The sequence below is a fragment of the Lichenostomus cassidix genome, chromosome 15 (genome assembly GCF_008360975.1).
Source record: "Lichenostomus cassidix isolate B80296 chromosome 15, HeHo_3.0, whole genome shotgun sequence".
Classification (NCBI taxonomy): domain Eukaryota; kingdom Metazoa; phylum Chordata; class Aves; order Passeriformes; family Meliphagidae; genus Lichenostomus; species Lichenostomus cassidix.
In genome coordinates, this window is record NC_139496.1 from 9,028,407 (window position 1) to 9,052,335 (window position 23,929).

Here is a 23,929-nt window from a genome sequence, read left to right on the forward strand (position 1 = left end):
CAAAATGACACAACTTCAGAGTTTTATAAAGTTGACCTCGTGTTTTAGCACCCCATTCCAATGCCAGCTGTACCTCTGGCCCAGAAGAAAATGGCAGCAAACCTTCCCTTTACGTTTCTTCCATGCTGAGATGAAAGTCCAGCTGTATTAATTTCTTAGAGCAGCCATTTCAGGGGGGGCTTTTTTGCAGCTCCTGAACTGCAAAGCTGACCCTGCAAAGCTGTGATTTTGCAGAGACAACCCTGGCTATGCCTGCACAGGCTGTGCCCCCATGCAGCCCATGGACTCTGAGTGTGGCCCCACGGAGACACAGCCTTAACTCAACACAGTGGCATTTTGGTGCTCTGTGGGATATTTATTTTTGAAAAATATGATATTGTCAACAGCTCAGTGAAGTTGTCTCCAGACTGTTATGTCTCCTTCTCAAGTTTCTTTCATTTTTAAGAGCTTAACTTTTAGGCTTCTGGCGTGAGGAAAGAGCCTAAAATGGTTTAAGAAAAGGACATAAACAAGGGAGCGAGCTATGCACAGCCCTGGAGAGAAGCACAAATAGTGCCCCACACTATAGAACCAATGCAAATGTCTGAGAGCAAAAATACTGCGATAAAACACTACTGTGTCCAACCCTATTTTCATAATGAGATTAAGAAGTTCCAAAGAACTGAAAATCCTGAAGGACAAAGACAATTTAAGAAAAGTCAAGATAATATTTTTCAAATAGGGCATTTCATATACAGAAATTCAGTTTTACAAAAAGGGTTGAACAATGGTGACAAATAAAAACCTTAACTTGGATTAGAATTGGTGGCACAAGTCCCTCATCTGCTTCTTTAAAATTTCACAGACAAATTTTTTTTCTGAACAAAGACTTGCATGGGAGAAGTTTCAAATCAAGTCTTCTAATAGAAATGAAATGAATAAAAATATTTAATTAGACATAAATGTTCTTCTAATCTGGAGCTGCCAGGAACAGAGACACTAATTAGCCAACTTTGCCATTCAAGGTGCTGGGCTGCAGCACCAAGCAGTAATCCATAGAGAAAGAACTGGAGCTTCCTCAATGCCATCACAACTTTCTGAGCAAATTCAAAGATGAATTCTCTCAACCTTTAGTACTGAGGATAAAAAGGAAAACATACCAGTTTGAGATATGAGAACATCTCAGCATGAAATGCTGGGCTCAAGGAAAGATAATGCTGAAAAAACAACATCAACAAAGCATTGAGGGAGCTGAGGGAAGGTGAACAACATGAAGGGCACAGAATTCAGCTCCCTTTTGGGTTGGTTTTTAAGTTCTACCAGTAGCTGCTGGCTGTAAATAACTTCCCAGTTAATAAGGAAAGGTAAGAAAGGAGTTAACTTTCAATGATAAGGGTCTCTTTTAAAATAATTTTGTGTGGTAGTAACACACATCTTCATGAGCACCTCTGGTCTCTGGCCTTTGTAGAACCTCACCCTCTGCAACAGCTCTCTGCAACATCCATGATATAATCCAAGTCTCTTCTGTTGATCAAAGCAATTGTGAAACCCTTTATGACAATTTTAGCAGGAAGTTCTGTATTGCTAACCTAGTTCCTTCACAGAATTTAACTGCAGAAAAACCATGACTCCAATATTCGCTTTTGTGATTTAATACAATGGAATATTATATTGCTGTTGCTTCTGAGGTTTTTATTTTACTATTCCATATAACTGCAGCTTTCCATTACAGCAAGATCTTAAAAACTAATGAACCAATTTTATTATATTAAACACAGTTATTTGAGCTGATTTCATATTTTTAACCAAATTTTCTAGTGACAGCTTGTAAGGCAATCTATGAAAAATACTTTGGTGAGGGAATATTATTTCAATGGATATGGAAAAGTTGCAGCTCTACAGGCTGTGCAGACAGTGCACTTTTAGCATCCCTCAGGCCTGGCCCATGTCCTGCCCTCCAGATGCCAACTGAAGGTGGACAAACCCCTTCTATGAGCTTGCTACAGAAAAGATAAATGTTTCTTTTCTGACATGAGTCTACTACACTACACTTCTGAAACATTTATTTGTAAAAGAAGTATGAAAACTGAAGATCCATGCTTAAAAACAGGATTTAAATTCTTTTCTGGGAACTAAATAGAGTTTTCTTAAACCAGGCATGTTCTTCAACCACAGCAACTCCAGCACTATCAGACACTGCAGGAAGGACTGCAAGGAGTTCATAGGGAGAATATTTCACCTCAAGAAAGGAAAACCAAGACGTTTTCTTGCAGAATAACATTACCAGGACAATGACTTTTCTGGCTTGCTGAACAGTCAGAAAACACCACACAAAATCTCAAAAAGAAAAAAAGGTAGAATTAAAATACCTGTAGTAGCCAGTGCATTTCAGAACAATATTTACAATAATTAGGAGCTCAATCCAAACCTCTGGATCCAATTTATTCCAGAGCACTTGAAACTAAAGCTCCAAACCAGCATTTGAAAACAGTTACCATCCAGGATGATTGAGACCAAACCAGATTTAAGGTGTTCTTTATTTTCACCTGGAAATTTTATTTTTAGCCATCTGCTTTAAATAGTCTGAACTGTTACAGAGATGAAATCCCCAACCTCTCTCCAGCCCAACTCCTTTAGAGACAGAGGGAGTTAGCACACAATTGCCTTACTTGGGTTGGGTTAAGTAACATTTAAGTAATTCTAATCCTGCAATGTCTTACAGAAGTTGCCTAAACTGAATACATTCTCTGCAATTTCCTTCTCTAGGACAATACAGGCTAAGCAGATGCCTTAAACATGTCCCTTATCTGAGCTATTCACTGTCTTATCACTTAAAACCCTTTGGGGGTAGATTCTGTAAAGGCTGCTGGTATCCCAAGAGAGATAGGACTTCCAAAAAAATCCTGACGTTATGTGCACACCAGCCCTTCACACACTCCTCATCCACAGTGGAAGAACCTCCACAATTGGTTACTGCAACATTTCTGACAAAACAGTGCCAGAAACAGTGTTAAAACAGCCTTTTGTAGCAGCTTCACTCAAGAAAACACACACACGTTTTGCTATTTGCAACCTTTATTTCATGAATAATTAAGAAGAAAACATGGCAACATTGGCAAATTGAAGGCATACATACTAAATACTCATACAGAATACATTATGGAGAAAGTAAATGCCCAGGTCTTTAGTGGTCCTTGCAAACTGAAAGCATATTGGGTCCTCCAAAAGGTTTAGCTTAACATAGGCTTGCTGACTTTTTTAAGTTCCAATGATTACCAACTTGTGCCTTTCAAACCAGAAACAGCATGAAATACAATTGGAACACTCATCCAAATTTTCCTCAAGCCTGTATTTCTCAGCTCTAACCAGAAGCAAACAAAATGTTTTTTCCTCCTTGCCATTTAAATATATACACTAATACACCAGCCTAAGTATTCAAGACACAAGCACTTCTTGAAACACATTCCATTTTACTCAGAACCTGCAGGAGCACACACCCATTTATGTGTGTGCATATAGGTACATCTATACATTTATGCAAAGCCTCTCTCTACATAGGATGTGTGTAAACTATTCAAAAGGGTTCTGGAGAAAAAGCAAAGTACTTGTACTTGTCTAGCAGAAGAATTACTAAACCCAGACACAGACTGACATATAACAGTTGTGTTTCAAGGAAGAGTAAAACCAATACAAATCAGAAAAGCTGGATGGATGAGAAAAGCTTTTAGAATCACTGATTTTTATATCATCTTTAAAGGCCAGGGAAAGTGAGCTTTAAATTAGCTATTTAGGAGATATTATTACTGGCTGCAGTGTCATCTCAAACAAGGTTAGTCCTTATCCAGTATAGTGCTGTGAAGTCAGACTGAGGCATCAGTAAAATTCTGTTCTTTCACCAAGACCAAAAATCACACCACTGTTGTGTCAGTTCTGCCTCACAGCTGAACTGGAAGTACCCTCGTCTGAGAGGTGGAGGGTACCAATTAATGCCCTTCTGGGTTTGATCAGGAGAGTTGTCCAATATCAAACGGGATCACTGATTTATTTCAGATACACTGAACAACTCTTGATCATTACTGACCTAAAGTGAACTTACAGTCTGGAGGCAAACTAGTCTATGCCTTGTTTAGTAGTGTTATACTTTCTTCCCGTTAGATAATATACAGAAAAAACATGTTTCTGTTCAAAAAAACCCTTCAGATACATATAAAAGTGCTACTTAAAGACAGAAAAAATAACATTACAATACACATAAAAACCAAAAGTTTCTATCAAACTGAAATGTTGTAAGTTACAAGGATTAATTACTTGAGTATATGACATGTATTTGTGCCCTCCTAGCTGAACTGATTCCCAAGTAACCATCCTAGCTGAACACATGCAATAATTGGAAACCATTAAAAGCCTCCAGAGAAATTTCAATGATTGAACAAAACAAAAAAAAGTCAAAACAAAATAAAACCACAAAAAAAGAAAACCAAAAAAACCAAAAACAAAAAACAAAAAGAAAGAGCCCCTTTCTTCCATTTGTTGCAAGAGTTCAGAATCAAAAATGGACTATTCCGTTATTGCAAGTGCAGTCTACAGTCAGAACAGGTCAGCTCCTGAACTGTGGAACCAGGACTGCCAATGGCTCCTCTGCAGCAGGAAATGTCCACTGGGCTCCCTCACTACCACATAAATACACCAGTTACATGCAATTAAAATAACAAGTATCACTAGGGTGAAAATGCACAGAATACATTGCTATGCTGGGGCAGAGCAGGTTTTAAGCCTTGACTTCCCCAAGCAACATTTTCATATTCTAGAACTATGCAAAATACAAAAGCCTTAGAAAAGTGCAACAAAACTAGCTTTATGACATTTTTCTTTCCATTTCCATAAATACAATCTCATAAAAATATTATTAAACAGAAGCATACTTCCCAGTGGAGAACTAACAGGCCACATTTCAGCTTTCAGTAAATGATTTTGCCTAAACTGAAAACCCCTGAAAATAGGGGATTAAAATGAAACCAGCTTAATTGCATCAGGCTGCTGTAATATTCTGCCAAAAGTTCTTCCTACTGCTCTGCATCCCCAAGTCCTGCTGAAACTAATGGGAACTTTATGTGCAACTCTGAGGCAGACAGTGGCCTATGGGTAAGGAACATTCCAGGCAAAAGCTAATGTCAGTTGGAAGGAAGTCATCTGGTATTCATAGGTTTTACTAAAGTTTCAGTGTGAGCAAATAATTCTAATATCACAGAATGAATTAACTCAAGGAGATAGGACAGTTGCTTTCTCAAACCGAGTTCAAGGGTGTTGCATCCAAACAACTGGAAAGCATAGCAAAAGCACAAGATAAAAAAAGACATTCACATCGATTAAAAGAAATCAGAACTGCACAAACCTCGACCTTTAAAGTTATTCAGTATTAATTATCCACAGCATACTTGCTACATACTCCAGATGCTTAACATCTTGGGTCTGATAATTATATAGTGTACTACAACACTAATTCTGAAATCAGGGAATGCAACAAAGAAACTCAGATGAAGGAGGGACACAGCAAGCCACACAGTAATTTAAAACCCATCCAGCCACTCTCCTGTGAAAGCAGAAATACTATTAAAAGATACCTTTCTAAATAGGGACAATTAATGTATTAAGAGATGTCTGTGTTTCGCTAGTCAACACACACTGTCTTGGGAAAGCACAATGGCATGCCCAGCACTCATGGATGACGAAGACACGTTAATAGCACTTCACACCAAATAATTTCTCAAACTGGTTAATATTAGCTTAATGAAAGGAAAATACTAATGGTAGCTTAAAGAAAGGAATTGCAGAAATAGAGCTTGGCAGAACATAAAAATAAAACAGAAATAAATATTTACCAAGTCAAGGGAAGGACCACAAACCAACTACAGTTAACTCAGTCCACACAGGAACATGACTATTTGAAGGTCCTCTTTCTAGGCCACCTCAGCATAACTCACAATAGGCAAAAAATAGCATGAAGGTGTACAACTGGATTCCTTCCCAGAAGAACTTTGCCCCTTAGTAGCTCCTGCTCGTGGCTGTGTTAGTTGCAAGAGGGAAACAAGAAGTCAAGTCACTGCAGGAGTGCCAGGAACACAGTTTAAAGATGTAACTGCATCACTTCAGCTAGCCTGGGGCAGCTTTGGAAGTTCCACACCACCTGAACACCAGGCAGCTCCCCAAACCAGGCACAGGCAGTAAGAACACCCACAAGTTCTCCAAATCTCCAACTTCCCGAATAATCTCGGTTAAAACTGCACTGGAATAAAAATTGTGCCCTGGGCCAAATCTGTACAGAAATAGAATTGAGTGAAAGCAATTTTTTTAGTGATGCAAAAGAATCCAAATGTCTGAAGTGTTGAAACTGAAAAAATAGCTAAGAACACTAAGATCAGAAACAGAAATGAGACTCCAATGTCACAGCTACACGATACACAAGGCAGATCTTCAGCAGCTTAAACCACTGTCCTGAACCATTACAGGATGGGTCCAACTTATTTCTCCTCATGCACATAAAACCAGAGCACCACTGCTGCCAGGGACATTCATAGGAGTTTACACCAATAAATTAAAGCAGAGCTCATTTAGCTCTGGCAAATTAAGGGCCTCCTAAGACACAGTGATAAACTTTATAGAAAAACACAAACAGTGGAAATATTTCATAAAATTGGAGACAAAAAATTATCAGAAACACTACGTGTAACTCAAAGAACATATTTTATGCAAAGAGACGAAAATCTACCTTTAAATCAGAATATATCATAATTATATACTATATTCTGGATAATCTATCCACAAACACGAATTTAAAAGGGAAAACTTCACTCAGTTTTTCAGAGGCATGGGAGTCAGAGGTCTTTTGTGAGGGCCAGATATTCACACACTGCAGATACTAAATTAGTGTTTCTATTTAAATAGACAGCCAAATCAAACTGGATTAAACAAAACCAACTGAAAACCAAAGCAAGTGTAGCACCTGCAGAAGTGTTTCCATCCACAGGATCCAGAGGGTGACACAGCTGTACCTGCATCAGGATGTGTCACAGCTCCAGTTTGTTACCCACCCTACAGCTGGCCATGAATAGCCCTGATATTCTACAGCACAGGCATTTGCAAGGCACATAGTAAAATATAAATGGATGACAAGATATTTTTAGTACATTCAGAACTATTTTCTGGATTAAAAGGAAAGTAAATCAGCATAAACTTGCACTTCACATGAACAAAAAAATCAGGCTGTTTCATGATTAGCTATGAACAGAAACCAAACACAGCAGTATATTTCACATCCAGAAGGGCTACAGCTATTTTCTCTCTTGAACAACTGTATGTGGTTTGAACCTTCAGACAAAACACACTGTAGTGTGCAGCAGGGCATTATGTTTGCTTTAAATCTTCCATTGCTTCGTTCCTTCCACTCGGCAGCTGTGCAGCACCTCATATGTAAAGGCTCAGATACATCAGTACACAAAAAACTCTTCATGAGAACCCAGAGTTCCTGGGCTGAATTCACAGAGGTTTATCAGACAGATCACACCAAGAAGAAATTTACAGAGCTCTGAAGTTCATAAAAAGGTAATTTTTATAATTATTCTAGCTTTTCTCTCTCTTCTTTTCTGAAGACCAGCAGCTCGTTTTTTTAACAGAAAGGATCTGGCAAAGGTGATTTCTCCTTTGACAAATGGTTACACTCTCAGTGTTATTGCTGTTAAGGACTTGGACAACATTCCAGGTAAACCAAGACGGCCATTGGACAGAAAAAAAATCAGCCCTAAGCTTGAATTACTTCACCAAAACAGGTCATGAGTGAATTTAGATCAAGAAATGCTACCCTTTTCATTAGAAAAATATTTTTTTCAATCTAAGGCAATGAATAAGACAATCATAGATAAGGATACCTGTTCAGAGGATAAACAGAAGGTTTTTTTAAATGCTAATTGGCAAAATCCGGAATTTAGCAGTAGAACATGGAATGCAAGACAGCAGTAATGTGTATTTCTAGTAAGACTATTCTCATTGAAACTTAAGGAATGAAGTTAAAAAAATGTTTGAGGAAATATAGAGGAGAGGAAAATGCATTTCAGACTTTTATTGGAATCTATTAATGAAGATTTTTCACTAGAAACCTCTCTTGAAACAATTGTCTTTAGATTATGTTGGCTCTTCAAAAGCACCAGTTAATAATCTGAGGGTATCTACTTCTAGTTCTAAAGAGCTGTAAGAATGCTTGAGACATTGCTGCTCTGAAAACTTCTCCAAAGGCCCTCAGCATGGGTTAAGTAGTTATTTTGCAAAGCTCCACAATTCTCACAGGCACATATCAGTGTAAGTATGTATTCTTATACAATGCTAGAGACATGCTGAATTATTACTCCTCACATGGGCTGTGTTCTTCAGGTGAAGGGCTTTTGGATTTGGCAATACTTTTGAGTTAAATATGTGCTTTTATACCATGAAGAAGTTTCACAGATGCCAAGCACAGCTGCATTCACTGGGTTAACATCTATGACATTCAAACTGTCCTTAACAGTCGTAAGAGCACCATAGAACAGATTTATTTTCTTTACAACGGGGTTACTGCGCTGAAAGAGCCTGTGCTTATAAATAGCAGCTGTTACAGAACTCACTGCTCGAGTTGGTTTCTGCTTAATATTAATGAGATGTTCTGTGGCTGAACTGCTGATAAGTGTTCAGAAAAGCAAGAGGCAGAAGCAATGACAGAGTGAAGTCTCCCCCCCCACCCCCGATTTGACAAACAAGATTACAACAAACAGCTCATGACAAATGGAGCCATGAAATCGTTGGGAGCCATTAACATTCCACACCAGGCCCTGAAGTGCCAGGACATATCAACTCAGTGATCGCTAAGGCACTTAAACTCTTTTGCCCAAGAGCTGCTAAATGAATTCAGGTACATTTTAGGAAAAAAAGAAGTTGAGCAGGCTAAAGTTTCTCAATTCCTTCCTTGTGACAGTGAGTCATTTCCACACAATATTTGAGACTACTGGGTGTACACACATTACATCAGTTCCTCCATAGTCCTCCTCAGGGAGCATCTCACCTTCTGTCACTCAGATGAGGATGTGCAAGACCAATGAAAAACATACGGAAAACATGGCAAAGCTGGATTTTGAGACAACTTACTTCATTATTACACCTTATTAGAATATCTTCTCTGCAGAGGAAATGCTATCCCAGTTCCAAACTTCTACTACAGATATCCACGACGTGTGCTCATATTGCTGTAGAGGGAAGCCCAGGGTAGCTGCGTGTGCTGCACAGGCAAAGGAGGAAGAGAGGAAAGAACAAGCCAGACAAGGGGTGATCATTGATTCATTTCTGTTAGAATGGAAGCACAGGGAGTTTGCACAGATTCCTTGGAGTATAGTGCACCCTGAAAGCCAGGAGCTGCATGTGCTAGTCTTTACAATCCATAAGAAAAAGATGAAAGCCACATCACTGTGACAGAGGTAGGCTTATAATGAAGCTTTAGAATGAAGACTTCTTCTGTGCCAGATTTTTCGAGGTATCAAGAGCACTTTTCCCCTCGATTTGTCATTATGGAATCAAAGCTTGTTTTCCTAGAATATTGTGCACATTTTAAAGGATGGAAAATAGCTGTATAGGCAGTAACTAAGTTACCATTAACAACTCTAGTGTATTGGGCTGCCATATGCTGTGGGTAGAAGATTCAGAGTCTGTGGAATCAGGATGCTACAGAACGTTCAGTAATATGATGCCATATTATCCTTTTCCTTCTCAAAGCTTTATCTGTACATTCAGTCTCCTATATGCTAGGGGAACCATTCATCTCACTCTCCCAGGAAAGAAAGTTTCACGAAGTCTGACTGGAAAGGCAGCACAAAAGTAGTTCAAGCTCTTTAGGCTACATAATTAATCTGAATAGCTTAATAACTTGGGTTATTCCAAGCACTGTGGCAATAAGTTCTTGCGTTTAAACAGTTTTTTCCAGGCTTAGTAGCTGAAGCAATCTGAGGCAATCCAGGATAGTGTCACTGAAGTTTGAGGGGGCTCAAATGTTGCCAGTTTTCAGTGAAATGGGGATTAGCATTTCAGTAAGATTTCCATCTGGTAGCTCATGTTGGTTGTATCCCATGGATCTGTCGAATGATTAGGGTTCAGGTTTCAAAGTATTTGTAAATTGCTGTAACATACAGCATGACATTCTGCCAGTCTGGACGCTCAGTTCGCACCATTTCATTGATGTCCTGTCACAGAAAACAGATTGGTCAAAAACAGGAATGAAAACCCTGAGAGCAATGTGGCAGTGTTTTCACACATTCCTGGGAATGGTAAATCTGTCGAATTTCCACAATTTAAAGCACTGATGAAGAAAGCTCTGTTTTCTTCCACATATCTTGGTATTACTTACAAAATGTAATTAATAGCATATCTGTAGGTAGTTCTTTTGTTGACTTAAGATTGAAATGTCTGATGCTGTGCATGCTCAAGCTGTCCCCCACTGAGCACAGCTGCTACAATAGTCAGACTTTAGAGTTCACATAGCCCTGCAGCAGCCTTGCAAATCAACACAACCTACCCAGGAACTGTGAGCCACAGAATCAAGGCCCAGATATTAATTAAAGTTCAAAATTCCCATCAGGTTAAGCATCAGTAAATAATTGAATCCCTCTACCTTCTTCAGCACATGTAAAAAGCAAAACAGAGTGATGTAGTTTTTAGAAATTTCTGTTTACTGTAAGGCTTTATTTGTAAACTTTGGCTGCAGGAATCTCCAGAATTCAAAAAAGTGGAAGTTGTGGGGTTTTTTAACTGAACATCTTCTTCAGAGAATGAATAACTACTCCTTGCATTCCACTCCTATTTACATGCAGGAGTTTTCACGCCCTTCTTCACCCTCCACCCGTGAAATAGAGTGGAGAAAAAAATCCACAAACATACACATGGCACACACTGTGCATGGAGGTATGTAAACAGATACTAACTTCTTAGGATGGACACAATTTGCACTTAGACTTAATTCCATTCAATTTGCCTGTTCAGAGTATCTGTAATGAAGTGCATCACAAAAAGGAAGGACAGACAGCAACCATTTAGACTAAGGCTGAATTATGCAAGAATTTCTGCAGTTATTTTCCACGATCTCATTCTTACATCAGCACTTGGTAAGAAACTTCCACATTTCAAATCTCTGCCAAAGTACGAAAGTCCAGGAGTTGCACTGCCATTGTCAGCAAACACAATGCTTGGGGGGGTAAAAGCACTGATAAGGATCAAGGAAAGTGTTATTTTTAAAAACTCTGTTCTATTGTTAGTTGCTAACTGTGGCAGCTTTGTTAGAATTTAGGTTGCAAAAGTATCACTTAAGTATAATTTCAGATAATGGCAATTTCAGCTGAGTTTTTGTGATCACTCACAAGGGTTTGGGATACTCCTAGTTCCACCCCTTCAGAAACACTCCTTTTCTACTAAATACTGTACTGTTGAAAACCAATTATTTTACTCTAGAATATGTGTAAGACAACTTACAAATAATCACTGAAAAAACCCTTACAACTCCTTGCAACGATGACAAATTAAAAGTCCAAACTTAAGAGGCATCTCTTGACTCTCACACTATACTGAGCAAAGGAGCAAATTACATGGCTTGATTTGTAGCTCCAGAGTTCCAAAAATTCCAAATACTTTAAGAGTAGGTCAAAGACAGGACAGATTTAATGGATTCTTAATAATTAGAAATAGTTATCCCATAACTATTTCTGAAATTATTCTCAAACAAATCCATTGCCTTTATTAATATTTCTTTTGGTATTGAGAGATAAGGTGAACCTTCCTTTTAGAGCTTAACAGGTCTTTACTTCAGTCATTATTTAGTACAATAACTTCTAGCTGAGCTCATCTGCTGCTATTTTTAAGTATAAACATCCAAATCTTTTGAGAGTACAAAATAGAGTAATTTTGATTTTTATAAATGGGTCATAATTTATTCAATATGCATTTAAATCTTACCAGAGTAGATTTGATGCCAACACTTTCAGCTGCCTGAAAAGCCAAAGTGAAATTTCTTCTCTGCATGAGACATAAAAACATGTTAGAGAACAAGGAAATACTATTTCAAACATAGCAAAATGTTGTTAAGAATGTTCGTAACAATGCTACTACTTTGGCTTCAAATGGAGTCTATAATTTGACTACAGTTATTTAAAAAGAGCCATAGGAATGAATGAATATCATCCAAAATTTATGAAAAATTTTTATTAATTGCCTGTTCAGAAGATAATGCTGAATATCATTGTCAGTAAAGAACATGTGAGCTATAAAATACTGAAGAGGAGATTACTTATTCTTTAAAAGGCAGAAAATAAAAAATATCTTCATGCATTAATGAAATACTCTTATGTTTTTAGGATGTACTAATTGTACATTCTGGGCTCATACACCAGCAGGTAGGGACTGGTGGAAGACCAGAATACACAGAGATGATTTGGCAATTCTAGTAACACTTGGGTTTTTTGGAACTCAAATTAGTTCATTCTTCTTTATTAACTCATATTAACTAAATCATTGCAGTCCTGGGAATGGGATTTTTAATGTCTTACCTTGTCCTGGCTGTTCAGTTCTTGATAGGGAATATGGGCTGGGAGATAAGTGTGGAGAACTGCACAGAAAGCCAGGCCATCATTCCAGCTGCTGCTAAAGTTTGTGATGTCAATGTTCTTGGAGGGAAAAAATATAAGCAATATTAAAATCATAATCTAACAAGTATTAGATGCCACCAATTCATCAATACTTCTTTTTAATACCTTTGAAGAAATTGGCAGAGAAAGTGGACAGCCCAATACAAAAGTTCTGTGGTAAGAACTGCACTACTAACAGAGGAAAATTAAAAAATACAGTGGTAGGAAAGTCAGTTACTTTATATATTATTTCAGATAATATTAAGCCCTCCCTCAAAAAAAAAGTGCAAAATGTGTGTCTGAGTGTGTGTTAAAAGCTATAACATGTTGTGCTAGAGAGGGTAAGAACAGATTTGGTGCAACTGTACACCCCAAGATAGAAAAGCAAATGAGTTAAATACATGTACCCCAAATCCCTGATCAGACAATGTGCTCATATCTCTGTTAATGCTCATTTTATTTTCTGCTTCTACTACATTCACATTCAGACAAAATTTCTAACTGATGAGGACAAGTATTTTCTCATCTAAACAAACCATTTCTCTACAGAAACTGATGTGAACAAGATCACAAACAAAAGTTAACTTTCATTTGGAAATAAAGATGTTCCAGCAGATTTAGTGCTGACAGTAGCAGAGAATCTCTGGGATTGAAACTGAAATTGAAAACTGCTGTCTTGCACTCTTGATCTTTTAGTTCCCGAAGGAAACTCAGTGGCACTGGTAAATGCATCTCCTGAGACAGTATAAATTATTGTAGAGTCAGCCCAGTCCAAAAGAGTTATGAACAAGATGCCTCAGTGACCTTTTAAATGACTGTATATTGGCTGTTGGCAGTCAAACAATGTTAGAGAGGCTAAGTGGATAGCAGTCAGTTTAAACTTTAATTAGGAAACAACCAGTAACAACAATATATCATGTTTCTTTTACACTTTCATGGAGAAATATAATATGATTTAATATCAAACTCACTTAACTGGGCTCACGCAGAAGCCAACCAGCTCCCTTCCTCAGTTTTCAAAGTTTTAACATCAGGAACTAAAACCTCCAGTCACAGAAGTGCAGTATCACAGGAACCTGAGCCAACCTCTCACCTGACAGCAATTTAGTCATCATCATCACCTGTCTTTGACAAGACACTAAAACTCGTCATTCCTAAGGCAGAAAACTCCACCCAGAGCTGGTGTTGTGTGCCAGGCAGGCTGGGAATGAGGGCACTCCTTGTCAAACCAATGCTCTGGACTTCAAATGAACAACAACCACAATCTCCTCCAACAGAGGAAAAAAACAAAACTCAGGGCAATTTCTAGAAGAATGTGAGGGAAATCTCCATTTCCTGCTGAGCTTTAGCACTTTTGATCCGCAGTGGCCCCAGTGCAGGTCCAGGCTCTGATGTCAGTGTACGTGCTGGGGCTCACAGTGCCCGGGCAGCTCCTGCCTGCGCTCGGAAACGGCGCTGGAGACCCCCAGTCTGTGGGAACAGCTCTACACACAGCTTCCTCCAGCCACAGGGTGGGAAAATTTAAAAGCAAAAGGAAAAAAAAGAAGGGAGGAAAAAAAAAAAGTGCTCTCTCTTTTCTCCTCCTCAAGAGAGACAGGAAATTGGATTTAAATTAATGCCTGGTTAAAACTTTCTCAATGGTACTTAAAATTAGGGAAACATGCAACACAGTATGAGGTTTTAAGAAAAAAAAGGGGAAAATGTCAGATTGTTAAAGCCAATAAATTTCGACTTGTGTCCATTTACAGAAGTTACTTTTTGGAAAGTCCTTTCCCGTTACCCTGTAACCAGTAAGGCCTCAGCTCACACCTGTGTCAGCAGGATGGATAAAGGTAGGGAGAGAGGCTTTTTCTGTGGCAAGCTGGCTATAGAAATCAGGTGTAAATGATCATGGTTGCTTTGCTATGCAATCCACTAAGGAAGAAAAAGCTCAATCCTGGTTTTCACCTCTTGGCTGAAATGCTCTCCCTCTTTCCCAGAGACGGCCAAGTGATGTGGGAAGGGGAGGAGAAAGATGTACCTTAAACATTACAATTGTATAAATGAAAATCTTCAATTATTAGTAAGTATCCACACAATGCTGAATTTTAAATATAAACACTTTGGGGCAAAAAAGGTCACTTTAAGTGCACCTACAAGTTTGGTTGGTTCTCAAACAAAACCAAACTCAGAATACCCTATTTTTCTAAATCATCTTGCAGGGTCCAGCTTTTATTATTAAGACAACAAGCAGAAAACAAACCCATCATCCAAGAATTTTAATGTATCCAGAGAAGCTGAATTAAATACAACGGAAGGAAACAATTAAAAGGGACTGGTTTCTGTTTCCAATTGCTCTAAGCATTATGAATTATTATTACCTCTCAGACTAAAAGAAGTATAATATTGGTCAGACAGTAAAAAACAAGTCTAGAAATGGGACAGCTTGTCATTTAAACTGAAAATTTAATTTTTCATGTAGGGCTTTGAGCACATAACTGGCACATTTAAATACAGCAAATTTTATTTCCTAAATGCTTTTAACTACTTGTGGTTTTTTTGAAAAAGCTTGGTCAGTATAATGAAATCAATCTTGCATTAAGCTCTTATTTCTCAAAGAATTGATGGTAAACAGAACATCAGCCTAGAATCTCTGACATAATTTCTTCTTTGTTATTGCTTTTATTAAGTAATTGGCTCTATAAAGAGAATTCTGCTGGAATCTAATCTAGAATTATTCATCAAGACATTTCAGACCACAAAGTATTAAAGCAACTGAGGGACATACTTTCAGATACATTGTCAAATAAGGAATAAGATTTTTGGAGACAGGTGAACTAGAAAGGGATTTACCAGCCCTTACCTATTAATTATTAATACATAGGATGTGAATGAAACCACCGCTAATATCTGGGAGAGATGTTTTTTAAAAAGGCAATTCCAACAAAAGTTAAGCAACAGACCATTGTCATAAAAAGATCTTTGGAAGGCACTTTCCAACCAGGAGTAAACAACAGGAGTTAAAAATTTGTTAGACCTTTCTGGAGACAGAACATAAAAATATAAAGTGAAAAACAGATGGTAATATAACAACGTGGTAGATCCACAACAAGAAACATTTCAAGCATGACTCAAGCCCCTATTGAACTGGAAACTGCAGAGTAGGAGCAGTCGCCACAAAATGAATATTCCCTTGTGCTCACATAGAAAAAAGGACTAAAACCTGTATTCCCCATGAAACATTCTAGAGTGCTTAACAGACTGGGCTCTGCATAACACCCGTCTAAGATCTCCGCAAACCCTACGACTTTTTTAAAATTCACCATTTAAAAGTGGTTTTAACCAGTGTACTGCTGATTGTAAAATTGTCTCCTATTGCTTTCTGCAATAATCCTAAACTAACAGAGGGTCTTCTACAGTCAGTAAAAATACTATTAAAAAAAAAAAGCAAGAAACAGATGTTAACTATTATACCCCTGTAATTCTTTACGTTTTTTTATCCTCCCTGAAAACTTCCATAGCTAAAAAACCCCAACCATAGCAAACATGGTTTCTAACTTGTAGTTACAAGCTAAGAACAAAGTTATTTTAACCACTTCTTCAGACATATCCACAGCTGTCTTCAATGTCCTTGAGCTATGGACATCAGAACTCAAGCAGAGGAGCATCCTACACAGCAGCTATTTCCCATCCCTTGTTCTGCACAAAGAGGAGAGATTCCCATATCCAAACTTGGTTTGGCTCTCAAGAGTCAGGACATGAAGAAAACAAAAACATGTGTCCAAGTCTCTGTTGTATTAGTTAATTAAATAAGTGGGTTGAGAAAGCAAAACCATTAATATGATTCCATGCTATAATATATTAAAGCCTTAAAACAAGATTTGAAGTTTAAGTGTACAGACCTTGGCAGGCTTCTTCCCACGGCAGAAAATTACTAGTAAATGCTTTTAAAAATACATGCACACACAAAAGAGTATCCATTAAAGATTACACAGGTAAACTACAAAAGAACTGCTCTCCACGCTCCACTGAATCAGGATTCACTGACTCTCAAATCATGGACTAAAGCCATGGCTATCTACTTCTGGCAGTAGGTGAGAATATAGATTTCTGGAATAGACTTAGCAGCAGTCCCAACTACTGCCTCTTCAATCCCAGCTTCTGGAAAGGCAGTAAATGGCAAATATAGACCATTGACACCCTTAAACATTGACTGTTAATGTTTCTTTCCATACCAAACACATGTTATTTTTCAGTTTGGGCACATAAAAGAACCATAAAAGAAGCAGTCATTCTCACAGAATCCAGTAATAGCTTCAGACGTTAATGTCTGAAGCACTCAGAAGTACAGACAGCTTCATAATTTATTCTAAATTTTGTCATAATTAAGTCTAACAAGTTGACATTTCTCTTGTATCAGAATCCAATCCAAACACAAAAAGGAAGCATGTCCTTCCTTAACTCGGCAATTTTTGGCTAAAGCATCAGCTTAAACCAAGGAGAGAAGTGTTTTGGCATCCTGACTACTCTGATGAATCAACCAGACAGCACAGAATGCACACCCTGGAGTCAGTATTTGAACACAGGCTTACATAAGCACAGTCATGTCTTTTTCTTGTGCATTGTTAAAATCAATATAGTACTTTGAGTAGAATATGACCTCGCTTAGTGCTGATAAGAACAGGTTTAGAAAAAAAGCAACCTGAACTATCTTTTAGTTTTGTTATTCTACACTTATTGCTCAAGCACAATGGAAGCATTGCTTGATTTCAAGGTGCATTGAGCACAGCATTAAATTTTTTGTAAGACATGTAGCTTTGATCTGTACAGGAGGTAAAAAATAGGTGGTCTTCCAGCAGAAAGCAGCATTACATGAAATAGAGGACAGGCTACACTAAGTGTATCTGTACCTAGGAAGTGTGGAAAGCTTAAAAAAAATTAGCCTATTCTTGTTGCTATCTTGTGACAATTGCTTTTTTGGTGTCAGACTTCTGGAAGTGAATAATCTCTCAGAATGCTGACAAAAATGGAAAATAAATTGAAATACTGCTGGAGATAAGAATGGTTAAGGATGTGTGTATCCTGTTTATTGGTCCTCTTTTAACATGAAACATGCATGCTCACATCCTTTTTGGGACTTTTATTAGCTGTGTACTCAAAATGAAAGTAGCTGTGCTCCAGCCAGGGTAAATGCTCCATAACAGCTGGATGGGATTATTTTATGCTTTGAAGCTATCTGGAATTTATGACAGTTTTATGACACTGCACATATTTTAGAGGAGCCAGGAGGATTCTCTTCTCTGAAAAATGCAGCACTTGGCTCTGTACTCTGAAGCAGTGTCAGATCCTGAACAAAGCTAACACATGCTGAAATGTCAAGTATTTTGTGCCTGTTCATCTGAAAACTAAAGGTGATTTGCTCCTCTTTCATCTAAATGCTTATCTTGGGAGCAGCTCTCCTCTTTCATGGCACAGAGATGTGTTCAGCTCGGAATATACTGAGGCTCAGTAACTCAGTGAGTGCAATTGTGTCGAGACTGAACAGGCTCCGGATGGAAGTTAATACAGAACTTGTCCCTGCTAGTTCTGCACTGACCTTCTGCAGATCACCATTCTACAGTCCTAAACTCCAAGGAGAAATTCTGCTTGCAAACAACATTCAGACAGCGTATTAAAAACACAATATAGTAAGAGATGAAGTCATACAGGTTTTTACACCAGTAACAACTTCTCTTATTTTCACTGGCTACATCGATCTGACTTTTTATTGAGGTACTCTTGAAAAAACATTTGGAACACAGTTAAATATTAACAACTACATTTCAAGGTAACTATTCATTTATTCCACTCCAAATTTGCTTGAATAAATAAAGAAAAGTGTACAATAAAGTAATTTATAGGGATTTTTAACAGGGTTTATTCCACTATAATGGACTGAAATTAAGAGCTTCACTACACTATCATATTTGAATTATTTAGCATTCATGAAGTTTCAAGCTTCTAAAGCAGAAATAAGTACTTAAGACTTTTAATCAAAAGCTTGAAAGCAATTTTCTAGAGAGGGTAGGAGAGCAGGAGTTATTTTTCTTCCATTACTTGAGCAGACAAAAAACCCATACCAGTTGCACCAGACAATTCTGTAGTGCTGTATTCTCCACAAGTATCTTGTGATTAAAGAAAACTTTCTCTCTTTAAAAAAGGACAGACTTTGGTGTGTGGTTTTTTTGTTTTTCAGTTTTTTAATATTTTCAACACATGGAATAAGAAGCAGCTCAAGAGCTACAGCTGGACTTTGAAGGCAACAACATTCAATTGTATCCTGCTGTCGGTGGTAAGGACAAACCAACTCCACCACACCTGGTGTTTAAAAGGCTGAGCCACTGGCAACTCACCTAGAACTCTGTACACCTTCAAAGAATTGTTAGCAATTAAGATGTTTATCTTACTATTTGTGTGATTACTATTTATTAGTATTTATCAGCTATTTTCCACTACCCTCTGCAAAATATAATTCCAGGTATGAAAGGCAAAACAATGCCAGGAGCAAGCACGTCTCTGTTAGAAATGGAACTTCAACTCAATGCACACTGTTCCATCTTCCCTGTGAAACACCAACAGCTGAAATAAATTTCTATAAATACCTTCCATGCATTATTGCATAAAAACCGACAGCTGTGAGACATCACCTCCAGGTGAGAGAGAGAAAACAAGACAAAAACGTGGTTACTGTTGGCAGAGGATGAAGAAGGAAACATCTTTCTATGCAAAGACATACTTGAAAAATACTGGCTTACAGGGTTTTACTTAAATATTGGTAGTTTAATATGAATAGGACAAAATTAACAAAATAATTATACAGATACAAAAGGCTTCTAATACTTCCTTTCCTTTTGCTTGTTTCTAGATAATGGTTACACTCTTCCAGGTCATTTTAGAACTCGTTACAGACTCAATTTGCAAGTATCTTTCCTTTAGCCTGCAATACTTCCAGGTAATATTGGCTAAATGGGTAACTGGATAGAAACTGGTGGCTGGTTAGAAAGTGACCTTCTGCTGTTCCTAGAGGAAAAGGCTGGGATATTTAGGACTTGTGCCCTGTGAGGCTCCTGCAGCAGCTCAGAGAAGGGCTGGGCAGGCAGCTTGTACCTGCAGCTCAGAATAGCATGTGCTGGCTCTCACCCAGGTGCTAAACTAAACAAAAGCAACAGTGGCACAGAGTCTAATGATAGGATATGCTGGGAATAAGAGAGAACTGTAGCAGAGTGTGAGACACCAGGAAGAGCTAGAGGTAAGAGGATACCCTGTCCAGATTTGCATTTGGGAAGGAAGAAGAGTGAGTACCTTAAGCAGGACTGAATGAGGAAGGGACATGCTCATTACTCTGATGCTTGTTTACTGTTTGTCAGTTTTGAATATACACAGTTTTAAAATAAAATTAAAATGAAGCAGAGATGCACGCAAAATAAAAAAAGATCCTTATCTGGTATTGATAATATTGATAAGTACTGTTCACAATGAATACAGTGCAGGGTATGTTTAAAACAGTAGAACACCAGCAACACGGTGTTCAACTGGAACTGAATTTCAGGGGATGATGAAAATAATTAAATTCTGTACAATAAAGAAATGAAAAATGAGTTTGCCTAAAGCAAAAGACATTCTTCTCTAAGACCTAACTTAATATAACCTCCTGATACTATCTCACAGTTTCAATGAAGGCATTGCAGTGGCTCTGCAGATGCTCTGTGCTGTCTCAGTACTTCAAGTTTTGAAGCAAGTACACAAAGTCTCAAAACCTTTTACCATTCAAGGAATTATAAGCAGCAATCTGTATAAGCAGAAGCATATTCTTGCATGTGCACACAACTACAGAATGCAAGGTTTGAAATCATTTCTATCACTTCTCCTAACCAGATTAACAAAGCTGTCAAATTCATCTTTCATTTCAAGACAATATGGGAAAATATTTTTGCACTTAGTTCGAAGATGTATAAAGAAATATAACATCCTGCCTTTTTTAAAATGTGGGGAAGGAGAAAGGCTCTTTCCACAAAGCTGCTTATCCTCAGAAATAGCACAGTTTAGTACCAGACGTGCCACAGGAAGAGGGGGAGGGCTTATATCACAGCCTGTCCATTGTGCTGAAGGAGGACTTTTCCTATGGATGGGTGACCATCCTGTTATGTGCCTCTCAACTTCCTCCTGCATTGTGAGCCTCAAGTCATGGAAAGAGTAAAGTTCTTAAACTGAGGATTGTGTTGGGAACTCCAAACACTTTCAATACAAGTTAACCAAACAAATACATCATGGTCAGACTATTGACATCCTGGTTTAGTTCGCTGAAGCCACTATTCTTTGGAAAAAATAATGTAATCAGGAGAACTCTGGACAGTTGTCTTGTTAGTTCTTTTGGCTTCTGATAACATTTGGACTAAGTGAAAAAAAAAAAAAAAAGAGTCTGCAACTGCAGTGGAAAGCCAAGTTCAAAATGCAAGACAATGCCACCTTCACAAAACAAACTGTCCCTAAGAGGCCAAATGGGAGTGCATTCAAAGATTAAAAAAATCCCCTATGATAATTACCTACTTTAAAAAAACCCTCTGAGTTCTGAGAAATGGTAGCTGCATTTGGGAAACATTAATTTAAACCTTAAGCTGATAAAGTTTCAGCTCCAGTTTCCAAAGTGCAGCCTGTGAAAGGCTGATTTCAAATGCCTCCATGGGAGGGCAGCTGCCCCCTTAAGAAAAAGCTGGTGCTGTGTGGAGCCAAGTGACTGAGAAGCTGCTGGGGTTGGAGCAGGACTCGCAGCACTGGCTCCAAGGGGACAGAACAGGACATGCCAGGGCCACTCAGCCCATGCAGTCAGGTGTGGAGCAGCCTGGGCTGTGCCATGGGCAGGCTCCACCGCCCGGCAGCCACAGCAGCACGGCGTTAGCCAGCTCTGCACCTACCTGATAACCCTCTGTTTTCTTCTGGCACCATTTCAGCAAGGCATTCCTCTTGGATCCTCCATATTCTCTTGCCAGGGCAGACAAGGGATCTTTTCTCTCTTCCCTAGGAACAAGGCACAAGAGCTTATAACGCAACAGAAATACAAATTCATAAAGGCTTAAATAGAAGGACAAATTATTGTCACATTGAATGTTGCAGAATACAGCACCACTGACTGAAAAACAATACACAGGAATATCTGCAAAAGACTTGAGAGTTAGTCTGGAGTAATGCTTTCATTAGCAAATCATCCTTCTTTTTCCTTTAAGCTTTTTTACTAGGTCTTTCCCCCTCAATGATATTTCTAAGAGTCCAAAAAATTAAACTCATAACATAGTAAGTTCCAGCCTGAACCATTAAGCTAACTCAAGTGACTTTATTTTGCATTTAGAAAGAGAATAAACTGATGCTATCTCTTTGCATCTCATGGCTGATTAAAAATGTCACCTTGAAACAACAAGTTTGCATATGAGCAACACAGCGTTATTAACAGAACATTTGCCTGAGACCTGGAGTTCTCAAAAAAGAAGGGGGAGATCTATGTAGGCTGATCTGCCATTTAATGTATTAGCACAATAAAAGCAGTCAATTAATTTCAATTCCAGTTTGTCAAGCTATCTTAAGTAATTTTTTCCTTAAGAAAAGATTGAGAAAGAAAAGAACAACCTAAGTTGGCCATCTTTTCCTGAGTCTTGCATTTGAAGTATCTATTTACCAGGCTACAGAAATGAATTCGCAGATTAAAAAATACATATGTTATAGAGGTTAATATTTTGTTGGTGGCTTAGTTACGTGATTCAGTATTTCTATAGATATTATAATAAACAGTCTTTGACAAAAAAGAGTAAATACTACACCATTATGGAGCTTAGTTACTGCACATGAAGTGTGCCAGCAGTTGTTCTTAATTTTAATAATCTCCATTTGGACAATTGAAATAAGATAGCTATCAATGAAGTGCAAAGACATCCTCATCTGTCATTTTTAAAGAGACCTATCAGATGTAAGCAAGATTGTCACAACATTCACAGAGATGATACCCTAAGTAACTCTTTCTGAAAATTTCCAAAAAGACACAGGGACTGTATACATTCACTCTCAAATCTTCAATTCTATGTTCTCTACTGCCCATGTGGTGATTGGAAAGAGGGGTGGAATGTGGAAATATGTAATATCATCAGTGGATTCTCTGCTGCATATTTACAGGTAGCAATTCTCCAGCTCCTGCTAAGGGAAAAGAATGCATCCATGGAATGTGGGTTTCGTTCTACTACAAAGAGAACACCAGAGACTGTTCTATGGATCAGTGTCTGTTGGTCAATGCACAAAAGAGAACATGGCTCAACAGACAAGGAAATGTTTTAAGGCACTAATCTTAAGTACATCTATTGCAATTCGCTTGGCCAGTCTTCACTGATATATGGATGGGCAGGATCTCAAAGTTACTTAGAAAGAGATAACAGTTGAAATATCCATGAAAATATATGCACAGCAGGATAGAAAACACAAAACAGTAACTTCTATCTTTGACGCTGAGCCTTCAACCCTTCAAGCAGTTACTCACCTTGACTTAACACTACAAGGAAGTCAATAATTGTGTATTGTAAATATGAAATAAATTATCTGAATAGGCCACTGTACCTAAACTTCATAGCCACCACAAAGCCAGAATGATGCTTCAAGAAATTCTGTACTTTAGTCCTTAAATCAGTACAAATATCAACAGCTTACACTGGTGTATTTTTTCCTTTGATGATTGAAACAAGTAACAATGGGATTGCATATTCAATCTATAATGAGGGTTATGCAACACTATGAGAACTGAAGGACAGAGATCTGGGGCAACAATAGAACTCAATAAGAATCTCCTTCTCTCTTTAAGCTAAACGTACTGTTTAGCCATGAGGGACCTGTACAGCCTGTTCTCAAATTCCAGCAAGAGCACATGGTTTATATCAGGTTCTCACAGTTATGAAAACGCTGCTGAAGAAAATAAATTAGCATTAAGTTGTATGGAGACAATGAAAAATGGTTTGACATACAAATCTTACATGTTCACATATTAGATCAACTGCATTCCAAATCAAAGAGCTAATGAAATTTCAACTAGAAAAACTTGCAGTAAACTGCAAGTACTTGTTTTAGTGAACTACAGCAGTAACTGTTTATCTTACAACTTTCAGAAAAAGGTAGGGGAAACAAAAACAAAGAAACCTGATCATGTAACAAACAGAACTCCAGCAGCGACACACTGAGGGTGGCTCCAAAGGCCACACTCATCACCACACACCCACTGC

General features: G+C 38.1%; 1 protein-coding gene across 2 annotated transcripts in view; it reads right to left on the minus strand.

Moving 5' to 3' along the window:
* Positions 1–3,036: 3,036 nt before the first annotated feature.
* SPECC1L (sperm antigen with calponin homology and coiled-coil domains 1 like) overlaps positions 3,037–23,929 on the minus strand; it is a 61,945-nt gene continuing 41,052 nt past the window's right edge. For both annotated transcript variants that reach the window (XM_085075981.1, XM_085075980.1), the window contains exons 13-16: positions 21,593–21,695; positions 12,585–12,701; positions 11,995–12,054; positions 3,037–10,232 (exon numbers count right to left, since the gene is read on the minus strand). In XM_085075981.1, the coding sequence (XP_084932107.1) occupies positions 10,143–10,232; positions 11,995–12,054; positions 12,585–12,701; positions 21,593–21,695 (370 nt within the window). In that variant the 3' untranslated portion in view covers positions 3,037–10,142. The remainder of the gene's footprint in view (positions 10,233–11,994; positions 12,055–12,584; positions 12,702–21,592; positions 21,696–23,929) is intronic.